This window comes from Triticum aestivum, chromosome 1B, assembly GCF_018294505.1.
Source record: "Triticum aestivum cultivar Chinese Spring chromosome 1B, IWGSC CS RefSeq v2.1, whole genome shotgun sequence".
Lineage (NCBI taxonomy): Eukaryota > Viridiplantae > Streptophyta > Magnoliopsida > Poales > Poaceae > Triticum > Triticum aestivum.
The window spans coordinates 64,239,148-64,262,803 of record NC_057795.1 but is presented as its reverse complement, the minus strand read 5'-3'; the positions used below and the strand labels follow the sequence as shown (position 1 = coordinate 64,262,803).

Below are 23,656 nucleotides of genomic sequence, written 5' to 3'. Positions count from 1 at the left end.
CACGGAGAAAATATGTGGAGCGGGGGAGGGGAGGGGGGGTGAATTGTGGGAGCTAACACACTTTAGATTTTGAGATTATTTTTAAAAAGCTAATACGCTTTAGATAATGGAAAGGAAGGACCAATAGCATCCGTCTTGCTCCAATTGTACGTAGCCCATCAAAGATTAAAGATTGCACTAAATTAGTAATAAAGGAAAGAGATACCTCCAAATGTCCTCGCCATACCAGGCTTTGAAGACCAAACTGATTCCCCATGAAAGTTTAGTGGATTATAGGGCCAGAAAAAGTTCAGTGGATTATAGAGTTAAAAAAGTTTATTGGATTTATTTTTTAAAACAAAAAGTTTATCGGATTAAACCCAGGTAACAAACGCTTGGGCCTCAGCGAAATAATAAGAAAAGATAAATGGCCTTGTTTGAACATTTATACAGCCCTGAGAAGCTCAGCGAGGCCCATTACTTTCACATTCCCAGTACAAGCCTCGCGAGTCGAACGTGGCACGCACACTCGCATCACTGGCCCCTCAGAGCCCTCGCCGCCGCCGCCGCCGCCGAAGATGACGTCCGTGCGCAGCGCCGCCGGGGTCGCGCTGCCGCCGATCCGGCTGGCGGTGGAGCGGGCGCGCCAGGAGGCGCTCCGGCGCGAGCTGGACGGGTGCCAGCTCCTGGCGGGCATCTGGTGCCACGGCTTCACGGTGGCGCAGCTCCGCAGCATCCGCGCGTCGCTCCCCTCCACGGCGCGGCTGCTGGTCGCCAAGAACTCGGACCTCGCGGCGGCGGTCGAGGGCACGCGCTGGGAGTCGCTCCGCCCCTGCGCCCGCGGCATGAACGCCTGGCTCTTCGTGCGCTCCGACGAGATCCCGCCGGCCCTCCGCCCCTACCGCGACTTCCAGAAGGAGTGGCGCCTCCAGCTCAACGACTTCACCGGCGCCGTCTACGAGGGCCGCCTCTACGGCCCCGACGACTTCGCGCAGCTCGAGGCCATGCCCACCAGGGTGCAGTCCTACCAGTACCTCCTCGGATGCCTCCAGATGCCTGCCGTCTCCGTCCTCGCCGCCCTCCGCGCGCGCCAGGAGGCCATGGCGCAGGCCGACAAGCAGCCCGCCGAGGACGCGGCTCCTGCTCCGGCGCCAGAGCAGTGATCCCTCCTTCAACGTCGAGGTTTCTCAGTTACACTTGCAGCTTAAAAGCTGCTCCTTTATTGTTTTTGCACATTCTGAATTCAGTGTAGTAGAGAACACCCACAAAATCATCATAAGGATGCATTGCTCTGATGTATCATCTGTTCATGAACTGAATTTCAAACGGGAAGAAATGTGTTGTTCAGCTGCCATTGATCATGATTCAGACTTGACTCTGCACCAGCGTTGTATTATTAAACAGTTCGTATGTTTCGATTGTCATTATGCACTAGAGTGATTTGCAAGGATTCATTGCACTCGAAATGTGACGCTGAACTGGCATTGATGATTCAAACTTTAGTTTGCACCAGCATTGTATTACTAAACACTTGATGTTTTTCAATTGTCAGCATAATTGTCATTATACTGAGCTGTCGACACTGCCAAAGGTTCCATGTGTTTCTGTTACAATTGCGGGCAAAAGGCACCTTTTTCCTGTTTCGGTAGGTTTATGCTGCAATTCATTACAATTATTGGAAATCCATAAATCATTATGATACACATTGCTCTGATGTACTCTCTAATCCCTCCGTCTTTTACAAGGCCGCTTAGTAGTAGTAGACTGAGGGAGTATCATGCATATCATCACCTGTTGGTGAGCTACTTTCTCATTTCGTCTGGGAACAAATGTGATGTTGAATTGCTACTACTGATGAGATGCATGAGGTGCTCATCACTCATATTGCACTTTATTTCAGGTGCAATTGGGCGACCCTCTTCTAGAAATTCTTGTAAATTCCATACTGCAGTTTCAGTGCCATCTGCAGTTGCTTGCTCCATCACTGCATACTCAGTAGTCAACTTTTTCACTAGCGTTGGTGTGCTAGAGATTTGTTAGATCTTCTACAAGTGCTGAATCACTGGTGTACTAGACAAAGTTAGGAAGAAGCTTAGATGATGATGTATGTTCTTGATTGGTTGCTTGTTCCTTGTGGAGTAGGGGAGGGGGGCAGAACGAAAAACCTATCAGCATTTGAGCTATACTAGCTATATGGTACACTAGACATCAGCTAAGAAAGGACTCAAGACATGAATTCCAACCAAGAGCTCTCAAATTCCCAGGTAAGTAGCAAATTGGTACATCCGGTCAAGGATTATTTATTTTTTGGCAGCTATGCATTCCCTGGAAAACAGGAAGCTGTGCAGCTGCACAACACATGTACAACCCCAGAGGGATTTTTTTTTCCTGACAAACTAACACTGGAAACCATGAAAAACACAAGTTAACAGCAACCTACGCCTACGAGTCAATTAGCAAATGAAAATCCTGAATCGAGTAGGAAGAAGAGGAGGATCAAGCTGAGCAGGGAGGCAAGAGAAGTACATCCTTTGGCTCTAATAATTCTCTGCAGCCGTTTTTACTCTGCCCATGGAAAACTTGAAGCACCAATCGATCTTTTGTTTTTTTAGGGAAGCACCATTATTATGCTGACTGATCAGCCGTTTTTCCCCTTGATGATCTTTCACCTAGGTTATGTTCTTATGTGCTGTGTGGTGTTCTTTTTCCCTTTCTAATTAATTTGGAGGACTTCACCAGGTCAGTTGTCAGTCAATGGTGACACAAATTCCGTGCATTTTAGAACTGAATTCAGCACACTGTTCATAAGGTGATGTGTTTACATGCCGAATTATTGTCCATTAAGCTATATGTATGTACATAAATGCAGATAGTTATAATCAAGTACAAATAAGAAGCTCTCTGAACTCGACGAAGGACCATTTTCCAACTCATCATTAAAAAATGTACTGCATCTGTAGAAGCTAGGGTTCTTGTTGTTGAAGATGTAACCATTTCTGGTGATCCAGATGCTCCAGGCAACCAACCAATATGGCTGGTTCCATGAAAAATGGAACAGACTGAGAGTTCTTCTTCAAGCGGGAGACCTTATCTTTTAAGACTGCCAGTTAACTGAATATGAGGGCATAGCTAGGTCCAGCAACATTGTGCAAACGGGTAATCTTGTGCACAACATGTAGCTTCTGAATATGAGGGCATGGCTAGCTCCAGCAACAACAAGCTCCAGATGCCAAGTGCCCCTGACTGAGAATAAAACCTCTTGAAGAAGGAAACGATTGCAGTCCTACAATTCGACCTGTGGAATTACAATCTTTACAAATCTACAGGGTTCAGAAGCTTTTATTATGTAGAGCAAAAGGGTCGAGTTGTACGCATACAAAGTGAGTTGGTCCAGCTTCTTCTTCTTTGCACTGCGCGAGTGAACGTGACGAGCAAAAAGACGACAATGCATTACCCGATCTGTGAGATGAAGCTTATTAAACTGGGAAAAGAAAAACTAAAATCTTAGTCTCCCCCAGCACGCGTCTTTCAAAATTTAGACTGACTGGGTCTTTCAAAATCTAGATACAGCTAGCAAGCGTATGCGCGGTCAGTCCAGACGACCACCAGATCTGGATCTCTTCATTCCCCTTTGGGCTTTGGTCAACGCTTTTGCTTGGTGAGCATCGTCGACCGGCGGCAGCAGCAGCAGCAGGCCTTGGCGAGTCTCCGTGTCCCCTTCCCTCCTTTCCCCAGGTGAGTAGTACTACTAATTAGGATGCTGATGCTAGCTGCTTCCCTCTTGTTTCGATATCGGGACTCCAGCTATCTGAGCACCTGTGTATCTGCTCCTCGACTTTGCTTCCTGCAGCAAGTCAAGGGAGGAAGAAGGGAAGGAAGGAAGTAAGGAGAAGCTGCTAGCGGCCGAAGCCTTATCGCTTGCTGACACGGAAATGGGCGGATGCGAGTTCGAGAGGGCGGAGATAGATGCACTGGAGCGCGTTGCAGGTGATCCAAGCGCGGAGCCGATAAGCCTGTCGTTTTGGCTTCTCAGGCGCATAACCAATGATTTCTCCGATGAATCTTTAATTGGTAGAGGTGGGTATGGAGCGGTTTACCTGGTACGTGCGATCAAAATCCTGTCTCGTTAGTTCTCCCCTCCGTTCACTAATGCTGTAACCTTTTTCTGAATCGCATGTATATAAACGCGTTTCAGTGTGTTTGTTCGTTCTTTTTGGTTCTCCGTATGTAATCCATATTGAAATATCCAGAACATCATACATTTTTAAAACCGAGGTAATAGATGTTAAGCAATTCATATGTCGTTCTATAATTAGTAAGTTCTTACTGTGGTCGAATATACAGGGGGTGCTTCCAAATGGGTTACGTATTGCTGTCAAGAAGCTTTTCCAAACATTTGCAACAATTGATTCCAGAGCATTTGAAGACGAACTTTTTACCGCAAGGAGGGTTGGTCATCACAAGAACATAGTGCGAACCATAGGCTACTGTAGTCACACACAATCTGAAGTCGCCCAATAGAATGGGAAATCTGTTTTCGCAGACACCAATGAAAGATTGATCTGTATGGAGTATGTGCCTAATGGAACCCTTGGTAGACATATCACTGGTAAGATCGACAACACGACATGGCTTGGTGTTAGTTCCCCTTCTCTATTCCCTGTTTTATTTCATATATATGGTAGTTTTTCTGTTCAAAGCATGAGTTCATGGTTTACATAGAAAAAAGATGGAGCTCAAAGCATCAAACCCCTCCACAGGCTGTTTGCCAGAAGAAATGTTACTTGGAGCCATGGTGCAACCGCACCTACGCTCAAGGCCACACATCTTCAGGCACCTTCTACCGGAATTTGTGCCTGACACGTATCGTAAACTTTGGCTTGAATCATCAAGAGATGCTTAACAGGTCTATAAGGGCACTCCCAATTTATTGGCTCCTATATAATGTGTTATCTTTTAGTGGATTTTTTAAAGGGAAAAGTATATTTTTCGTCCCTCAACTTTACCGATAGTATAGAAATGGTCTTTCAATTACAAAACCATGAAAACCTAGTCCCTCAATTGTTGAAACCGGATATTTTTCGTCCCTCAAACGGCTTAAGGTGGTTTGTGCTGATGTGGCATGGTTTTGACCACTGAACTTGCCACATCATCGTCCACCTCATCTTCGCCTTCTTCTATCTTCTCTCTCTCACCCAGGCCGGAGAAGAATCCGGTAACACATGGTTACCATGAGCCTGACCTGCCTGCTGCTCGTCGTACACCGTTGTGACGGCGCGCTCCACTCTGCGGTTGTCAAAGTAGTGCACGGTGGCCATGTCCACTGTCCACGCCCTCGGACGCTAGCGCTAACGCATCCACAGGGAAGTAGGGTCGCACATCACGAAGGGCGCCATGCAAATGCCATCTCGGGCTCCTGTGTTGCGGCACCAGCAGTCTGAGCACGGCTGTACGGCTCGCCGGACCTGTCGCCGCTGCCGTCGGCACGGTGGGGCGGGAGCGGGAGCAAGAGGAGATATCATCAGGGATTAGGCTTGGAACCAGAGCGGGAGTGAGCTAGGGGCCGACGGGGCAGCAGCGGGAGCATTTGTCAGGCACAGAACCAGCGCGGGAGTGAGCTAGGGGATCCCCTGTAAACAACACTCGTGAAGAATCAACAAATCAACAAGGCTCGAGACGAACCTTTAGCAAACAATAGCCAGCCTTTGCATGCTGCCTACGTTGTGTTTCCAGCCGACTGGTTTGTGTGTATGTGCGTGAGACTTCGTTTCTGGCCGGGGGCAATCAATTTGCTTGGCTAGCTTCGCATAGGAGGATCGATCAAGTTGCGTATAGATGTATCAGCAGCAGCGAAGGAAGAGGTGGACGAGTACGAAGGTGAGGCCACGGCTGCCGGAGGCAGCGGAGCAGGCGTTCGGTGAGGTGCTTCCCTGTGCACACAGAGAGAGGAAGAAGACGAAGGTGACGTGGACGATGATGTGGCAAGGTCAGTGGTCAAAACCATGCCATTTCAGCACAAAACCACCTTAAGCCGTTTGAGGGACAGAAAATATCCGGTTTCAACAATTGAGGGACTAGGTTTTTCTGGTTTTATAGTTGAGGGACCATTTCTAAACTATCGGTAAAGTTGAGGGACAAAAAATATACTTATCCCTTTTTTAAAAGACAATCACACCAATGCATTGTCACTTATGTGTTGTATCTATGTGATATTGCATTCAATTAGATTAAGGATCATGTTTACTAAGTGAGACTTAGTTGTGCTCCTATACTAGAGTACCCGACAAGGCTACATATAATATTTATTTTTTAAATTCTCAGGCTTGTGCGCCTGTGCTACAGTGCTTAGGATGCATGCCTAATATCATGTGCCACCACACATTAGGTGCTCCCATGCTATCATTTTTCAAAAAACATACTGACATGTTCTCAAAATGATTTTTTAATCTTTACAAGACATGTGTTTGCAATATGTTAAAAAATCAAATCAAAATTCAAAATACACATTGAGAAACAAAAAAGACAAATTCAACATAAATATTGTCACAAAAAGGCAAAAGACAAAATGACACTATTCACATTCAGTTTTGTCTTTTTTGGTTTTCCATGTTTTATTTCATATTTTAACATGAAATTTTTAAATATTGTAGATGCAAGTCTTGTGAAGACTCAGATATTTTTTGGGAATTTTTTGAAAGATGAAAATCAGTTTTTTGAAAAATAGTAGCACGGAAGCACCTAATGTATGGTAGTACAAGATATCTACCCGCGGAATAGAGCGTTCTTCATCCTCGACCAGGACAAGCAATGTGGGATGTGGTGGACCGGCGAGGACGCGGCGGCGGCGCTATGCGCGGCCATGCGTGGTAGTTGTGGCGGCTGCCTGGTGCCTTGGGTACGTGGCATGGCGCACAAGGTGGACCTGGAGAGGACGCGGCGGCATGCGTGGCCATGCGTGGTAGCCTAGGCGAGCTCACACAACGGGCGTGGCGATGTGTGAGCTCGCCTAGGCTAGGTCTATGGCTGAGGTCGGCTCAGCGGCGGGCAGCGGGAGTCAAGGGGTAGTGTCCCTAGGTCCATCGGGACTTGTTGGGATGCAGGCATCGACGCCTCCTATTGTGTAGGACTGGACCCAGACCGAGTGATTGATGCTGGAGATAGGAGTGGAAGGACGTGCCTTCTGCTCTTCATACCAGGGTTGGTGTGATGTGATGTAGACAGTTGGCGGTGTCTCGAACAATGGATGCCGGGGAGGCCGTCCCGGATGGCGGTCCGCATGGTTGGCTCTCTAGCGGGCATTATGTCGACGGTGGTGACTGTGCTTCTTGGTTGTGTAGGTGGCGAGGGGTGTAGCGGCAGGTGGCTTGGGCGGCTTGCTTTCTATTATAGGCAGTGGCGATGTCCAGGTCCAGATCTGTAGGTCTGTGCTCATCACGGTGGTCCTGGATACCCCGTGCTAGCACGGATGAGCCGCGGAGCAAAAGTTTCACGCTTTGTGCCGACGTGGGCGACGCCCATTGGTCCCGCTCTCCTCTTGAGGGCGTCATTGTTGTGATTCTCCTGCCAGGGTTCTGTGATTCTCCTCTTGAGTGTGTCGTTGTGATTCTCCTGCCAGGGTTATGGGTGAATACCCTTGTTTGTCCGGACTCGGAATCAATGGCGCTTTGTGTCAGTCTCCCACCCAGAGGGTTGTCGTGGAGCTTAGGTGTTTTATGGCGTGATGTCGCGTTGTCTTTAGTCCTTCATGTGTTCCTTATCGGCAATGTAGTTCCGTGCGTGTTGTCCGATTTGGGATCTGCTTTATAAGAGGCTACCTCACTACCTTGTATCGTTCCGCCATGCTCTTTGGTTTGTACGTTATCTATAAAGCTGGGCGAAATCCTGTTTTGAGAGAGAGAGAAGAGAGAAATCGAAGATTCAGCTAGATTAGATTGGGGTGGTTAAGTTTGCTTGGGTGCAAAACACGTTATGCTTGCCCTAAAAAAAAGTCACGATTTCACGGGATCTCGTATTAGATTTCATGGCATCTCATCATAGACCAATGGTTGAATGTAAATTAGGAATTTCTGGATGATACATACTTCTGTGTTCCTCTCTATCTTGATGCATTTTGCAATGGCAAGATTAAATCCATGTCATGTTTTGTACAATATGTTTTCATTTTTTCTGCAGATAAGTTTCATGGAGGACTTGATTGGAACCAACGTTATAAAGTTCTTAAAGGAATTTGTCATGGTTTGCATTATCTGCACAATGAAGTGCGCCTTATTCACGGGGATATCAAAGCAGAAAATATATTGCTCAAGGATAACCTCCTGCCGCAAATTTTTGACTTTGGTTTGTCCAAGTGCCTTAGTGATGGAGAATCTTCAATTCATCAAAGAAACATCTGGGGAACTGCGTAAGCTAACGCCATATTTTTATCGCAAAGTTCTTTTGTAGGCCGAGCTACATGGTACCTGATATCTGGACCCTTGGTTTGCCTCGCGATGTGTGCGTCTCAGAGCATCACCAGACATGCACTTGTTTGATTAGTTGACATTATAAGGAGCTGTCATGTTCGGTATAGCTCCTGCATGCATGCCCGTGTGGGTCCACCCCATTCCTGCTGATATGTCACTGTTCGCACTGATGGTTCCTGCCCCACGCACTTACCTCTCTCAGACGGTCACATCTTGTCAGCCGCTCCTTCTCCTTTCTATCCACGTAAACCGTGACACCGTTCTAAAGTTTCTGAATCTGGACAACCAAAATTACTACACCAATTCTTACAAGTTTCTAATATCCGAAGATGCTTAGTTTATCAAATAAAACTTAATAACAAAACTGAACCGCAGACACCTTGCTCTAGAGATGCAGATTTTAATTCTCGTTTAACATGCTACCAAATTGTGCGTGAAACATCAAACTTTCCAGATTGCAATTGCTTAATTATGTACAGTCTTAGTAAATGCTAAAACCATGGATAAAAGAATCATCACAAGATGTTACAGAACATTTTAGAGTAAGCATCAGAATTCCGAATGATGGAACTGCAGATTGAGTAAACATCCACTTAATCAAGCATGGGAGTGTCTTCCGAACGATGCAGCTGCCTTGGAATTCCAAACACTGTACTCGTTTGGTCATGTCACATGTGGGACAGGTGCAACAGTCCCGTATGGCCTACCTAGCCACATGCGGTGCAGAGGTAAGGAATCTCTCCCACTCTTAGCGGTATTAATCTTCCTGGCACTCTGTGACCAAGTTAGAGTGGGCACATATCCCAATAAATAGAACTACATATGCACGGCTGAGATAGAGGGTACCATGTAGCTCAGTCTACAAAAAACCGCACTCTATTTTTATTTGTTTCCTTTGACAGTAGTATTGCGATATCCAAATACATTAGAAGTTTGTCTGCCGAATGGCATAAATCTAACATACATATTGTCATGCAGAGGGTATCTAGCGCCAGAGTCGCTTAATGACGGAAAATATTCTTTTAAGTCTGACATATACAGCTTTGGTGTTGTGATCATAAAGCTATTGGTTGGATCGATTACTAGCATCGGAGAGAACCAAAATGTTGATCTAGTAAGAACTTTCTTGATCACATCTGAATGTATCGAGTGCTAATTATCTTTAATCAGTTAGAAAATCAATGTGAGAGAGTGGTGCTGATTTCAGGAACCTAACATTGCGACTGTCCCAAGAATTCCATAACTTTCTAGAAGTACAACGAAGAAACATAGGATCCAGAAGATAAGAGATAATCCACTGTACAGTTTCTAGGTTCTAGTGGACCTAAGTGACAGCCCAGGACATCCACAAAGCACGGTGTGGTGCTTTCTTATTTTCCTGGCTTGAGGCATTGGAGCATGACAATATTTTGATTCTACCGATTTGTTTGTTTTGTACAGAACATGAACAAACATGATCATAATTTAGCACAAAAATATTGATGAACTTCTTCAAAATGTGCTCAAATTTTTAGAGTGAGAAAGGAGGAGAGAAAGGAGATTGAAGTGGGTAGAGAAAAATCTAATTTGAGTGTACGCTTGATGAGGATTGATGACTAAAAGGAATGTGTACAACTCCCAGATAACTGCAAACGTATGTGTTTACGTTGAATTAACTTGTTGCAGTACATGTTCATTTCTATTCTGAATCATATATTGGTGTAAATTTGTACAGGCACTTAAACAGTTGAGAAAAAGGTTGGTAAAAGAAGGAGCGTTTTCATCATGGGAAAACAAATACCACCAAGTTAGAACTTGTCTGGAGATTGCGTATACCTGTATGGAAATAAATCGAGATAAAAGACCTACTGCATTGGAAATTATCCAGCAGTTTGATGAAACGGAAAATACGCGTTATTCTGACCCATCACTTTGGCAGGTACGACAAATTGAAGCATAAAGACTGTTCTTTATCCAGTGTTACTGTAGCCAGCATACTGATTGATGAGAGTCAGTTTTAGCCAGGCTTAACCCTTGCAGTACAGTAGCACATTCCTTTTGTTTACCCATTAGGTTGAATATATAGTATTTTACAATGCCATCTAGAGAAATATAAGCACATTAAAATTAAATAAGAAAATACTCCCTCCGTTCCTAAATATTTGTCTTTTTAGGATTTCAAATGGACTACCACATACGGATGTATATAGACACATTTTAGAGTGTAGATTCACTCATTTTGCTCCGTATGTAGTCACTTGTTGAATTCTTTAGAAAGACAAATATTTAAGAACGGAGGGAGTACATGACAAGGGAAAGACATGGCTTACAATAGAGAAAACAACAAACTCTTGTGCATTAGGCATCTCTACGCCAAGGGAAGGCACCTTGTTTCTCTACTTTCTCCCTGTCCACATAACAATTCTTACGATCTACTATGTGACACCTATAAAAGAATATTGATGTCACACGATGCATGGATGCTTATAAGTTGATTTACTTATAGTCGATGCAGTCAGGAGATGAGGAATCTGATACATCGGACACAGATGCTTTTGAGACAGAGACAACAACCAAGTTTGTTCCAAGTGACGAGGAACCTGCCTCAGCAGACATGACTGGAGAAACAAGCACACAAGAAGATGACATGCCTGACCTACTAAGTAAAGTGTCTTTGTCAGCGGAACTGTCCTCGCTAGATTTCCTGGAGAAAATCACAGATGGTTTTTCGCATGAACGAATAGTTGGGAAGGACGGTCCTCATGCAGTTGTTCATAAAGCATTTGTTTATGAGGTACGTAGAGTTCTATATTTGCCTCAATGGAAGTATTGATGCTCAGCTTATATCATCCTTAGATTTCCACTTATTCATCGATCTTAATTATGTATACGCACATACTAAACGTATATATATTTTAACAGGGCAACATTTCAGGTCAAACAGTAGTAGCCGTGAAGAGGTTAATTGGAGTAGAAATTAAAGTTAGAAAGTTTGAGATGGAGGCTAAACGGCTGTTGAATCTAGATCACAAGAACATAGTAAAGCTCCTTGGCTACTGCCACGACGAATCTAGAGGACATAAGCTGGTACAGTTTAAAGGAAAACCACCGCAAGACTTTAAAGGAGCTGAACAACTGCTCTGCTATGAATATATGCACAATGGAAGCCTCCGTGAGTATCTTATTGGTATGACACCTACTCCAATCACAAATCAGTTACTGAATTACTGATCTTCCATGATACTGGTCAATCCATTTCTAGCTTGCTAAATTAACTCAATAATTCTCTCCCTGTCTACTTGTTGTTTCTTAGGACAAGAATCTCGTGAAGTTGATTGGCACATGTGCTACAAATTGATCAAAGGGACATGTGAAGGTTTACTTTACCTCCACGAGGATTGTGGAGATCGTCCAATTGTTCATTTGAATCTAAACCCGTCAAATATACTGCTGGATGAACACAACGAACCACGCATCACGGGTTTTGATTTTTCGAAGCTCATTGGTGAAAAGAACACAAAATCCGTATTTTTTCAGATGAATGGACCATTGTACGTAGGATCTCACTGCTATCGGTTTATAATTACCTTTCTGTTCACCATGCAATGTTTACATTTTACAGGCTTGGGACTGATCGATTTTAGCTGGCTAGTTTATGGACTGTAGTGTTTTAATTGAACTGATATGTTTGGATGCATCTCCTTTCTGTATTTTTCAGAGGTTACCTGCCACCGGACTTCCTGTATTCAAAGGGTACTGACCTCAAATATCTAGCTACGGTGGACATATACAGCTTGGGTCTTATAATTTTAGAGATCGCAGCACGTCAAGAGATCAAGGGTGACCATGGAATAATTATTAAGACTGTAAGAGAATTTGCTCAAACCTTTGATCATGTGATACTTTTTGTTGGTTAACGGCAAATAAACAAAAATAATTCATCCTTTATGTTTACATAAATAGGAAAATGTTTTGTACTCTGAGAGTATGTATTCTCAGTTTCTCACTCCTCATATATCACTTATACAGATGTGTTGCACACTCATACTTCCTTGCCACTCTGACTATACTTCGTTAATAGTTTGTAGATACCCTGAAATGAATTATATGCAAATTTTCATTCAAGTCTATATTTCACATTGTTAGCGTATATACTGCATATACGTAGATACAAATATTAGATTGCAAAAATTAAGGGTCCACATGCTTTTTATAATATTCACGCTGGGCTATCGTAGGACAATTAGTTAAGTACATTTAAAATAATAAAGTGACATGTATTCGTTTAATTGGAATGTGATAATATATCATTTAAGTGGTACTATATTAGAATGTGGATCAGCGCATACTCTTAGGACTTAGGAGTATATAATACTCCCTCCGTCCGAAAAACCTTGTTCCTCAAATGAATGTATCTAGCACCAAGTTGTAGTGCTAGATACATCCATTTGAGGGACAAGCTTGGGACAAGTTTTTTCAGACGGAGGGAGTAGGTGGCATTAGTTTGTATTTAAATCTTTGCTCTAATATATTATGTAGGTCGAGACAAACTGGAGGCAAGATTCACAAATAGCAACGCTGTATGGCTCACTAGAAGATAAATTTCGGGGGCAAGTAAAAATGTGCATTGATATTGGCCTACATTGTGTAAAGTCAAAGCCTGAAAAAAGACCTACTGCTGGAGAGATCATACGATGGCTTGACAATGGGAGCAAACCGGTCCTAGGTCAAAGACCAGGAGTTGCCGAACCTCCACTCCGTGCTAATGCCACCCCTGCAGATGACCACATACAAGGTGTACTCCGATCCCACAACTTGAAGTGTTGATTCCTTCTTATACATACAATCAGTATGCTCAAATGAAGAAAAAAGAAGTTTCCGGAAAGAAAAAGTGCTTCCATCTACTTTTAAGTCGATGGGTAATGCAGCCACAATGAACACACACCATAGTCTTTTTTTTCTCAAAAGTGAACCACATTTTTTTTTGATCTGGCGAGGGTAATAGTTATATGTTGATGATCTCATGGGTTTTGTAACATTCATATGTTGTCAGAAAAGGAGAAACAGACGCCATTGAGGAGACTTTTCAGGAGAAAGTAATGCTCAAGTTACTGAAGGCATTTGCGTGGCAGCTGCAATGGCCAAAGTTTCTTCCAAATGATCATTTGGAAGAAACTTTCGAGGTTACTCTGTTTTGCAGCTGCAACCTGCTCTTCGTGCTCTGTTTTGCAGCTGGCGTGAGTGGTGCGAACACCGGTTACTCTGTTTTGCCTTGATGTTTTTGAGTTGTAACTTTCGAGGGGCAGTTTTTTGTGTATAGTTCATGCAATGTGTATATAGTTTACGCGGGGCTGGAGAGACATTCAATGTAACCACCTGGGATGGCTTGTATTCTGGTGAATATTATAGATGGTTCAACAAAGTTCATGGTTTTGTCATCGCAAATAAAAAGTTCATGGTTTTGATTGTTTTTTTAATAATATAGCAAGAGAAGAAACGATGGTGCGTCTGATATCAAACTTCGGCAAAAAATAACAGGATTTTTAACACAAAAAGAGATTGGACCTTCAGAACAGAATTCTTGAGTTTTCTGATGATCGACTTTCTCCCGCAGTCTAGCTTTTCTTTCTCCAGCAAACATGCAACCTTCAGAACAGGTTTCCATATAGAAACCGCTTAATTTCTGCAGATGAACTAGATCACGGATCTTGACCAGCAACCATGTAGACTACTTAAACACTTCTACCCATTTTTTCTTTCAACCAACAAAAATAGTCAGTTCTTACAAAGCAGCAAAAGAAGATGGAAAAGAGAGCTGTGAGTTGAGGCACTAGCAGGAAACCCGCTGTGAGTGCAATTGATGTCAAAGCACTCTACAGGGCAAAAACCTACTAACACCGAATACATTCAATTCAAGTTTAGGAACACATATAGGCCGATCCTAGAAAGCCAACAAAAGAGACCTTGACACTTCTACGTGCTGCAGCATTGTGAGACTGCTTAATTGTCGCAGAATTATTAGATCATGGATCTTGAGCAAGAGACTTGGACACTTCCACCAAATCCAGCATGGTGAGAGTGCTAACCCATGCTGGCAGGTTGCCGATGTGCCCGTGGAGTTTGAGCCTCCGTAGCTTCTCTGGAGGCCTGAAGTCATCATTGCTCGGCAAGCAAGGGTCATCAATCCCCTCGGTGTCCTTGTCAAGCCATATCGACAGGGATTCCAGATGGCCGTGGCCAGAGACGACGGCGCGGAGCTCTTTGTGGTTACTCCGGTTGATGCCAGATACCCCCAGCTTGCGCAGCTGGGTAAGCTTCTTGAGCTCCTTGAGTCCTGCCACAGTGGCTTTGATGACGCCCAGCGTGTGCAAGTTGGTCAGCTTTTCGATCCCGTAAGGCACTGCAACTCCGACGATGTGATCGCCAACAGGGCAGCATGAGAAACAGGCGGATTCCAAGTTCTCCCTGCCGACATGTTCCCCTGGTGTGTTGCCGGCACGAACATACTGCAGCTTCTGTAGCTTCACGACTGTCGCTGGCAGCCCGGCTATGGCAGTGTGCCTCACATCCAGGGTCTGGAGCTGCCTCAGGCGACCCAGGGATTTCGGCAGCCGAAAAATGTTTTTGCATTTTCGCAGGGAGAGGAACTTCAGTCGAGGCAGCCGTTTGACGATGTTCTTGATGTCATTGTCCGTCAGACCTTCAGTGCCCTCCAGATCGAGCACCCGGAGCACCCTCATTTTGTCGGAGGCCAAGAATGGCTTCCAGGACCCAAACACCGTCAGCGACCGCAGCCTCAAGAACTCGATCCTGTTGAACACGTTCTCGTCCCCGTCCCAGCTTTGGTCGATGACCAGGTGCCGCCCAGTGCGCCGTGTGGTCTGGCTGCACCTCCCCTCCAGTGCAAACACATGGTTCTCCTCCATTCGCCGCGACACAATGTACTCCCGGAAGAAATCGTTGACGTTGCACATGGCCATTCTTCTCCCACTACCAGTCCCTGTCCCAGCGGCGTTGACACCACGCTCAGCATCTGTGAGCATGCTGAGGTTGACGAGCCTGGAGAAGTAATTTTCCCCGTTCACTTCTGCAAGATTCCCATCGGTGTCCCTCGAATAGCCCTCGGCGATCCACCGCCTCACCAGACGCCTCCGACGGATGCCATGACGTCGAGGGAAGATTGACAGATAAAAGATGCATGGCTTTAGTTCGTCAGGACAGTTGTGGAAGTAGGAGTCTAGCCAAGTAAATAGGCTATGTATACTAGCCAGATCCGGGTTGTTTTCCAACTGGTGAATGAAGTTAGTATTCATGGCCTCCCAATTCAGACTCTTAGCCAGGAAAAGACCAATGGCAACTATCACCTTTGGTAGTCCGCCGCATTTGTTTAACATCAGCTTCGACTGCTTGATCATGTCTTCGTCCCGTGTGATGTGGTTACTCACATCATTATATACCTGAATAAAGTTACAAAGATAAACTATAATCAACAAATGTTGAAAGTGAGTACAACGTCTTCTTGTTTATAAGATTGTGCACAAGATAATCTCTCGGTTTCAAATAAACTGCGATTTTAGAAACTGTGCAACTAAACTTCTTTATCTATGACCACTGATTAATAAAAAATACTTCTGATCACACAGAATGATATAATTAGATTTTTCATGACAATTACTTCCAAGTACAAATTTTCTCTTAACTAACATATCCTTGCTAAATGATAACAATCTCGAATACACGGATACTTCAGCCGACCAGCGAATCCGTATCGGATACCGTATCTGATACTGATACTCCTCCGATACGCCCCCGATACGTATCGCTGGAGTATCCAAGAATAAATGATTTAAAACAATTACGATACTCTAAGGATACTTCGCCAGTACGTTTTGGATACTTTTCCAGCCCAGGTAACAGCCCGCTCAGCCCAGTTAAGAAGCAACCAGCAACCCTAGTGCCCCGATGCCCCCATCCTTTCCCTCACATCGTCTTTCCTCCCTCCCATGCTCACACCAGACGGCGGCTGTGTCGCCACCAGCTGCTCACCCAGGTCCCAGGGCCAGCAGCAGTGGCGGCTAGCGGGCGACGAGCTCCTCCTCCTACTCGCCAACGTCCCCTCTAACGCAACAGCCATGTATGGACACTTCTCTTCTCCATATCTCCTGCCCAGCCAAGCTCATCTCCTCTTCTTTCTTCTCTGATCTCTGAAGATCTATCATTCTCATCTCCTCCGGATGGCTTTGAGTACCTACAACGTATCCGTATTGGCACTTTTTGAAAATGACGAATTTACGTATCCGTATTGGCCCGATACTGATACCCGTATCCGTATCGGTGCATTCGAGATAACAATCAAAACTGTGTATTGGAAACCATGTAGATAATATCATTTTAGAACGAATGGTCTATTTCAGAACAGATGGAGTAATGCTGATATCCTGGTCTTCTTGTTTCTTGGCATCTCACCTCAACCTAAAACAATTCAGATGGAGTAATGCTGGTATCCTAATCTTGTTGTTTCTTGGCATCTGACCTCAACCTAAAACAATCAGCAATGTTTATTTATGGAATTCAGTCATGAGGAGAGTTCCAAGTAGATAGGGTCGTCTTTTCCGAATGGTTGCAGGGGAGAGAGGGGGGAGGGGTTCCCCACCTGAATCTCATTGAAAAGTGCCCAGACTCCAGATAGATAACTAGGGTCCTTTGAAATGTACAATTGCATAGAAGAAACTTGAATGATACTTTATATATATGTAATTGTGTTTTTTCCCTCAAGCATCCAAACACCTCTACCGGTCATTCACGCTTTCGTTATTCCTACAATAGCTTGCTAACCATCACATAAATTCCTGCACTGGTTTGCAGCGTTCCAAAAAACAAGACTAAACTTTGCCACATGTTTCTTCCTAAAACTGGAAGCTATATATAATCCAGGGAAGTTGGTGGTCAATACTTTGCACAAGTTAGTATAAGACTACGGCAGAAGAAGCAGGCTGCTATATAAGAATGCGATAAAGTTAGACACTGTGTGAGTATGACTATGAACCAAACATGCTCTATAGCTAGGGTATGTTGGTGTCTGAATAATGTCCATGCTTAAGGTGGCAAAATGAAATAAAAATGAGTTCAATTTGTAGGAATGGTTATTTTAGAGCAGTGAGTACCGTGTTGAAGAGGTCACTGGCGTCCATATCACAAAGACCTTTGACGTTGAGCATGAGTTTTTGATCTTGCCCCGAACAATATTTGGCAACGCTTGAATCGTTTGTAACAATTATGACACAACAACCTTCACCAAATGACAAGGCTTGTTTTATTCTGTCCCATTCTTCAGTGGACTGCAGGTCATCGACAACAATAAGGCACTGATTTTGCTGTTGATCATCACTGAGAAGCCTACGGCAGACGTCAATCGGATTGGTCATGTTTGCCAGTTCAGCGACAGCGTCCTCTTCGGTTTTAGAAGGCTCAGAGGACAGGTTTAGGAGCAAGCTGCGGCAGAACTCCCTCAGATTGAAGGGATGGGGCACGTTCACCCACCCGTGTATGAAGCTCAGATTTAACCCTGAAAGGTTGGGTCGGTCATGCACATACTTGTGGTAGGCACTTCTGACAAGTGCCGATTTCCCCACACCAGCGATCCCCCATACGGAGATCACACGGGAAGCCTCATCAATCTGACCGATAAGCTCCACCTGTTCTGTGTCACGCCCGATAAGTTCTGTTTGGTCATCAACCTCCAGCATTGCATTTCCAGGATCATCACCTCCTGAAACCTGACAAGACAACAAGAGTTACACCTCCAACATTGCATTTCTTCAGACAATGAATAAATGACAAGTGAATAAAGTGTCACCGTGTGCTTGATCACATACCTCCTTGAAGAAGACACAGACAGAGTGGTCATGAGTGAATTTTCTCAATTCTGAAACTTTGTGCAGCTGCCCGGTACACAAGCTCGCGATGTCGAAATGCTGCGTGGATACAATGATCTGGCTCCCGTTACCAATGTCTGGCAGGAAAATCCGGAGGGCATCCCATTCCGCCATGGTTGACAAGCCTTCCAGGACGACAAGGAACCTGTGAGTGTTCACATGAGTCACAAACTGATTGACTAGCTCGCCTTCTTCCACCGTCGTCTTCTCTATCCTCAGCAATACATCTAGAGTTTCTCTCTGTTTTTGAGGAGCAGCGGTGTTTGTGCAGAACTGAATGAGCAAGCTTCGGAGGATCTTCCACGGATTGAAAGGGTGGGTCAACTTGGCCCAGCCACGACTCTGGAAGTTCTTGCGTATTTCAGGGTCGTCGTAGGCCTTCCTGACGATGGACGCCACCCCAAGGTCGCCGCCTGTGCCCCACACCGAGATCACGCCGAGCTCAGGCCGGTCTTCCATTTTGGGGATCAACTCGGTCAGATCCACCAAGCTGCGACCTTTCTTCGCCGCCGCCTCCACGGCGATCTCGAGCGCCGCGGCCGTGCCTGCGGCCCGGTCAAGCTGCTGCTGCGCGACGGACCTGGCGCCGCCGAAGTCGGTGATGAGGTTGTAGCGCATGTTCCTCTGGCTCACGAACTCCACCCTGTCCTTGAGCTCCTTGATCTCCGCCGCCGCGTCGTCCATGGGCAGCGACATCGCCGGCAGGCAGGGCAGGACCAGCAGGCGGCGCCACCATCTGGGCTTGGGATCCAGGTGGACCACTAGCTCGATGCAGTCCTCCGTGTCGTAGGCCAGGTCGCGGAGTTGCCGCACCCACGTCTTGACGGCGTTGTTCTTGATGCGCTCCGCGTCGGCGACGTTGAGGAACGACTGCATCATCTCGAATTCCCCCGTGATGAACACCAGGTCGCTCTGCACCGCGAGCTTCAGCTTCGCCTCCTCGTCAATCGCCGCCTTCACCTTGACCAGCGTCCCCTCCACCACCGTCTTGGATAGTCCAAGCACGATCTCCTCCATTGCTGCCGCCCTCACGCCTGCTCACCAGCTTCTCTGTCTTATCCTCTCCCGTGTGTGTGTTCGTGGTCAATGGCTCAATCAAGACTCAGAGAGCAGAGTAGGTCTGCTAATTAGTGCCTCTCACAGAGGCAACGTCTCGAGATCTCAGATCTGGTTGAGACGGGATTAAGGGTTTGTTTGAGGTTGCTTCATTCAACTTAAATCAGCTCCACGCCATCAAATTCATTAGAGTAATTTGATTCAGAAGTTGTGTATCTCCACAAAGAAGCAATTTATTATGTTTGCTTTCCAGCTAACTTCAGTGTTAAGAATAAAACAAATTGAAGGGAAAAGTCTGTTTATTTGAGGGGTCGCGTTACGCGTCGGACGGTGGATAAGTTGTAAACATCCGCCGCTTGATTGGCCGTCGGATGGATGCGTTGATGGCCGTTCGATGTATTGCCCATGTTCCACATCTCCCTTCTGCAACAAGCGCCGTGTTACAATCCATTCGTTGATGCCCCTCGTGCCTGACAAAGAAGCGTCGAGCGTGGCGTCACCCCAACCGCCACAAAATCAGCTGCCGCCGGTGCGCGAGGCAACTCCTACTTGTACCTCACTCCTCTGCAACACCCTGGCGCACCATATCACGCGCTAGATGCTTGGATCCGACGTAAATCAGCTCACCGAGGGGCCCTGCTTCGAGAACATCAGCGACAATCGTTCTCAGCTCTGTCCACCTTCGAGGAGCTTTCGCCGCGAGCTGGAGTTGCAACCTGGTTCAGCCCCCCCCCCCCCCCTGTTTTCTAAGGCTGCTTTAACTAGATCGCACCAAGAAGGCTGGGTGGGTTTTCTGTCTGTGAAACATGAACTATATTTGTGTTTGAAACATGAAGGAAACATGAAGCCCAATCTAGAACAGAGCTAAAATCATGTGTTCGTGTGTGTTTTACAACAGACACATCTCCTATCTTGTGTCTCTGAAATATGATCCCCTCCATTTTAATTGCATTATCCCATGTTTTGTTTCGTGTTGTTGATCAACATAATTGATGAAAATAGAATAAAATATTCATAAGAATAGCATGCCTATTAGTAAGGAATTTAATAAAAATATTAAAACTACAATTTTGAGGACTAATGGGTCTTGATTTCTTCAATACTAGTGGCATCTTTTTCTTTAGGGACATGAAAAATAACAAGAAAGTTTAGCCTATACATGTCTCGTTTTCTAGCATAAAAATCATGGAAGGAGCTATCAAATCATCCTTGATGATCTCCCGGAAATACTGATAAAACATAAAGGTCCCATCAAAGTAGGATATAAATATAGCATGCTTAACTTCTTCTTTAGTAAAGGAGCTTCCAAAGAGGTGTTATCTAAATCGGAGAGTTTATTCCCTCAGAGAAGAAATTGAGGTTAAAGCCTTTCTTATCCTCTTTTAGAAAGAGGTCCTTAGAGAAAGGGGAGGCAATGTACATCATCTCATTGAGGTAAGAAGTACGTCCATTGAAGCCTTCTAAGGAATGGGTCAAAGTTTTCCTCCTCCTTTGGTTAGCTATAGTGTGAAAATATTTAGTGTTTCTATCCCCTTACAAGATATCCCTATCTTTGGATCTTTCCCTATTCTTAACTTCATCTTTTAACCAAATTCTATTAAGATATTGTAAAACCTGTTTATCTCAGTGTCAACTTTAATGCCTAAAGAGTCAAATTCCATGGTAAGTGAAGTTTTAATCTTCCTAGTTTCAGTATCAACGTTCTTACTCTCACCTTTAGAGAATTTCCTAAACCTTATAACTTTCTCTTGCCAAGCAATAATTTGTGTTTTCCCTTTAGCTGGGGCATTCTAATTTTTTGGCACTAAACTACTAGACTCCCTTTAGAGACAACATTTTTGAAACTTTTAACTGGGAGGGTTTGGAATAGATCCAAACCTAGAGTCCCAAAGAAGTGGAGTGTGGTCACTACCTACCCCCTAGGGAGAGCCTGGTAGGGATTCAAAGGGAACGAGGCATCGAATTCAGTTTTAAAATATCATATCTATTGTGGACATGAACAAGTTAGACTAGTCGTGGTCCCAAGTAATTTGTCTCCCAGACATCTTGATCTCATGGAGACTCGAGATTTCTATCTAGACATTAAATCTATCACTCCAATGGTGGTCAATGTTCCCATTACTTTGGTCATGCTGGTATCTAATTAGGTTCAAGTCACCAGCTATCAAAGTGTGTGGGAGGTCATGAATGAATAAACTATGTAATTCAAAAACGAGATCCTCCTTCCTGTGATCATACGGGGATCCATACACATAAACTAGTCTAAAAGTTTTACCACTAGATTTTATTAGAAGTGTACGTGCACATAGAAATCTTTATTTTCCAGTCGTGCCTTTTGATGTTAGAGTTCCAGCTACTAATATGCCTCCATCAGTTTTGGACCTCGAAGCGATCAACACTACACCTACTAATATGCCTCCAACAGTGCCTTTAGATATCGATGGCAAGTGATGTCAAGTAAAGTTCCTATTGTTATTGATGGACTTAAGAAAGATAGGAGAGAAATCTTCCTTCTTAGTCTCTTGAAGGCTACTATGTTAGCTTTAGTTATGGCAAAGAGTTTCAACCGCACAAGGCTTTTTTCTAAGGCTAGTGATACCTCTAATATTCCAAAATAAGCAATTCATCTAAGGTTTTCCTGGGGTGCTTGCCTCGCCCATATTTTGTGAATTTGAACCAGAGAACACTCTAGTCGGGATACATGCAGATATGCCTTTTGGCTCCTCTATGGTAACATGAGGCTCTGAAAAGGGATCAGGATCCAGTAGTCCCACAAACTAGCCAGGATTAGCAAATCTGCTAGAGTTGTCACATGAATCTGTAACAACTATTTTTTTCATCTAAAGATTGTCTTACGGTTTGGTTGCTCTTGTTATGCCCCATAGGCTCAAAAGGCAAATCAGAAGGAATCGAATCTAAATTTTTACTGACTAGATCAACATCAATTTCTACTCCTATGTTATTGGGTAGAGAGACAAGACTAAGATTGTTAAGAGCTCAAAACAATATTTCTGAATAATACCCTTCACTGAAGTCTTCACAGCTTCCTGGTTTTGGACCTTCTTGTTGTCCATGGCAATTTCCAACATTGTTCTACCTCTAACACCCACCCTTGTGTTTCTCCTAGTATAGCTTGAACAAGGCCCCATTTGGATGGTTTAGGCCATTGATCTACATCAGCTAGGATAGAGGCAAATGGCATCACAATTATGGGACTAGAAATCACCTCATCTTCACCGGGATCTTCATGGTCATTTTGCTCAATGCTAGATGAATCATCATCAACCAGCTCCATTTCTGTAAGAAAATTGTAGCTAGCAAAGCCATGTTCCTGGAGTTGCTGGATGCAATCTAGGGCCACTCGTCTAGCATGGGTGTGTGAACTGTTTGGTTGTATGTGAGCGAAGGCTACCATTGTTAGAGCTAGGTGGACCAGAAGCAGCCCCAGGACCATGTGCACCAGGCATGCTAGCACTTAGCCCTTCATGGATGCCAGGTCCCCCGCGCGTCGCCTCTGGCGCACAGGGGAAACCCTAACCTCGCCGCCAGCCGCCCCGCCCCGCTCCTCCCCCGCTTCACCGCCGGAGGAGGGGACACCGGCGAAGCCCGCGTGGTCCCCAGGGAAGGTGGCGGCGGTGTTGGAAATATTCCCTAGAGGCAATAATAAAATGGTTATTATTATATTTCCTCATTCATGATAATTGTCTTTTATTCATGCTATAATTGTGTTATCCGGAAATCGTAATACATGTGTGAATACATAGACCACAACATGTACCTAGTAAGCCTCTAGTTGACTAGCTCGTTTATCAATAGATGGTCACGGTTTCCTGACCATGGACATTGGATGTCATTGATAACATGATCACATCATTGGGAGAATGATGTGATGGACGAGACCCAATCCTAAGCATAGCACAAGATCGTGTAGTTCGTTTGCTAGAGCTTTTCCAATGTCAAGTATCATTTCCTTAGACCATGAGATCGTGTAACTCCCGGATGCCGTAGGAGTGCTTTGGGTGTACCAAACGTCACAACGTAACTGGGTGGCTATAAAGGTATACTACAGGTATCTCCGAAAGTGTCTCTTGGGTTGACACGGATCGAGACTAGGATTTGTCACTCCGTATGACGGAGAGATATCTCTGGGCCCACTCGGTAATGCATCATCATAATGAGCTCAATGTGACCAAGTGTTTGGCCACGGGATCATGCATTACGGTACGAGTAAAGTGACTTGCCGGT

At 44.8% G+C, this 23,656-nt stretch overlaps 3 protein-coding genes and 1 long non-coding RNA gene across 4 annotated transcripts; 3 read left to right on the top strand and 1 right to left on the bottom strand.

The window, feature by feature from the left end:
- Window positions 1-458: 458 nt before the first annotated feature.
- Window positions 459-1,415, top strand: LOC123107379 (50S ribosomal protein L10, chloroplastic). The gene has a single exon (XM_044529366.1). The coding sequence runs from the start codon at window positions 558-560 to the stop codon at window positions 1,140-1,142; it is 585 nt and encodes a 194-aa protein (XP_044385301.1). The 5' UTR covers window positions 459-557; the 3' UTR covers window positions 1,143-1,415.
- Window positions 1,416-2,691: 1,276 nt separating this feature from the next.
- On the top strand, window positions 2,692-9,038 carry LOC123107372 (uncharacterized). Its single transcript, XR_006451654.1, has 4 exons — window positions 2,692-3,714; window positions 3,830-4,079; window positions 4,324-4,588; window positions 8,152-9,038. It is a non-coding gene; the product is annotated as an uncharacterized lncRNA (long non-coding RNA).
- A 1,859-nt stretch (window positions 9,039-10,897) lies between these two features.
- LOC123107360 (putative receptor-like protein kinase At4g00960) lies at window positions 10,898-13,784 on the top strand. Its single transcript, XM_044529350.1, has 6 exons — window positions 10,898-11,214; window positions 11,343-11,607; window positions 11,734-11,971; window positions 12,139-12,286; window positions 12,960-13,215; window positions 13,474-13,784. Exons 1-6 carry the CDS (start codon window positions 10,930-10,932, stop codon window positions 13,518-13,520), a joined length of 1,239 nt encoding a protein of 412 aa, XP_044385285.1. The 5' UTR covers window positions 10,898-10,929; the 3' UTR covers window positions 13,521-13,784.
- A 368-nt stretch (window positions 13,785-14,152) lies between these two features.
- Window positions 14,153-19,546, bottom strand: LOC123107349 (disease resistance protein Pik-2). Its single transcript, XM_044529341.1, has 3 exons — window positions 18,296-19,546; window positions 17,585-18,196; window positions 14,153-15,877 (listed from the first exon to the last, which is right to left on the bottom strand). Exons 1-3 carry the CDS (start codon window positions 19,370-19,372, stop codon window positions 14,444-14,446), a joined length of 3,123 nt encoding a protein of 1,040 aa, XP_044385276.1. The 5' UTR covers window positions 19,373-19,546; the 3' UTR covers window positions 14,153-14,443.
- Window positions 19,547-23,656: the final 4,110 nt, after the last annotated feature.

Bases quoted from the DNA above. Each gene is read 5' to 3' on its own strand.
- LOC123107379 (XM_044529366.1), top strand. From the start codon at position 558: ATGACGTCCGTGCGCAGCGCCGCCGGGGTCGCGCTGCCGCCGATCCGG.
- LOC123107360 (XM_044529350.1), top strand. From the start codon at position 10,930: ATGCAGTCAGGAGATGAGGAATCTGATACATCGGACACAGATGCTTTT. The intron at 11,215-11,342 runs GTACGTAGAGTT...ATATTTTAACAG, and splicing joins ATAAAGCATTTGTTTATGAG to GGCAACATTTCAGGTCAAAC. The intron at 11,972-12,138 runs GTACGTAGGATC...TGTATTTTTCAG, and splicing joins TTTCAGATGAATGGACCATT to AGGTTACCTGCCACCGGACT.
- LOC123107349 (XM_044529341.1), bottom strand. From the start codon at position 19,372: ATGGAGGAGATCGTGCTTGGACTATCCAAGACGGTGGTGGAGGGGACG. The intron at 18,197-18,295 runs GTATGTGATCAA...TTGTCTTGTCAG, and splicing joins TCTGTGTCTTCTTCAAGGAG to GTTTCAGGAGGTGATGATCC. The intron at 15,878-17,584 runs GTACTCACTGCT...AACTTTATTCAG, and splicing joins CCAGTGACCTCTTCAACACG to GTATATAATGATGTGAGTAA.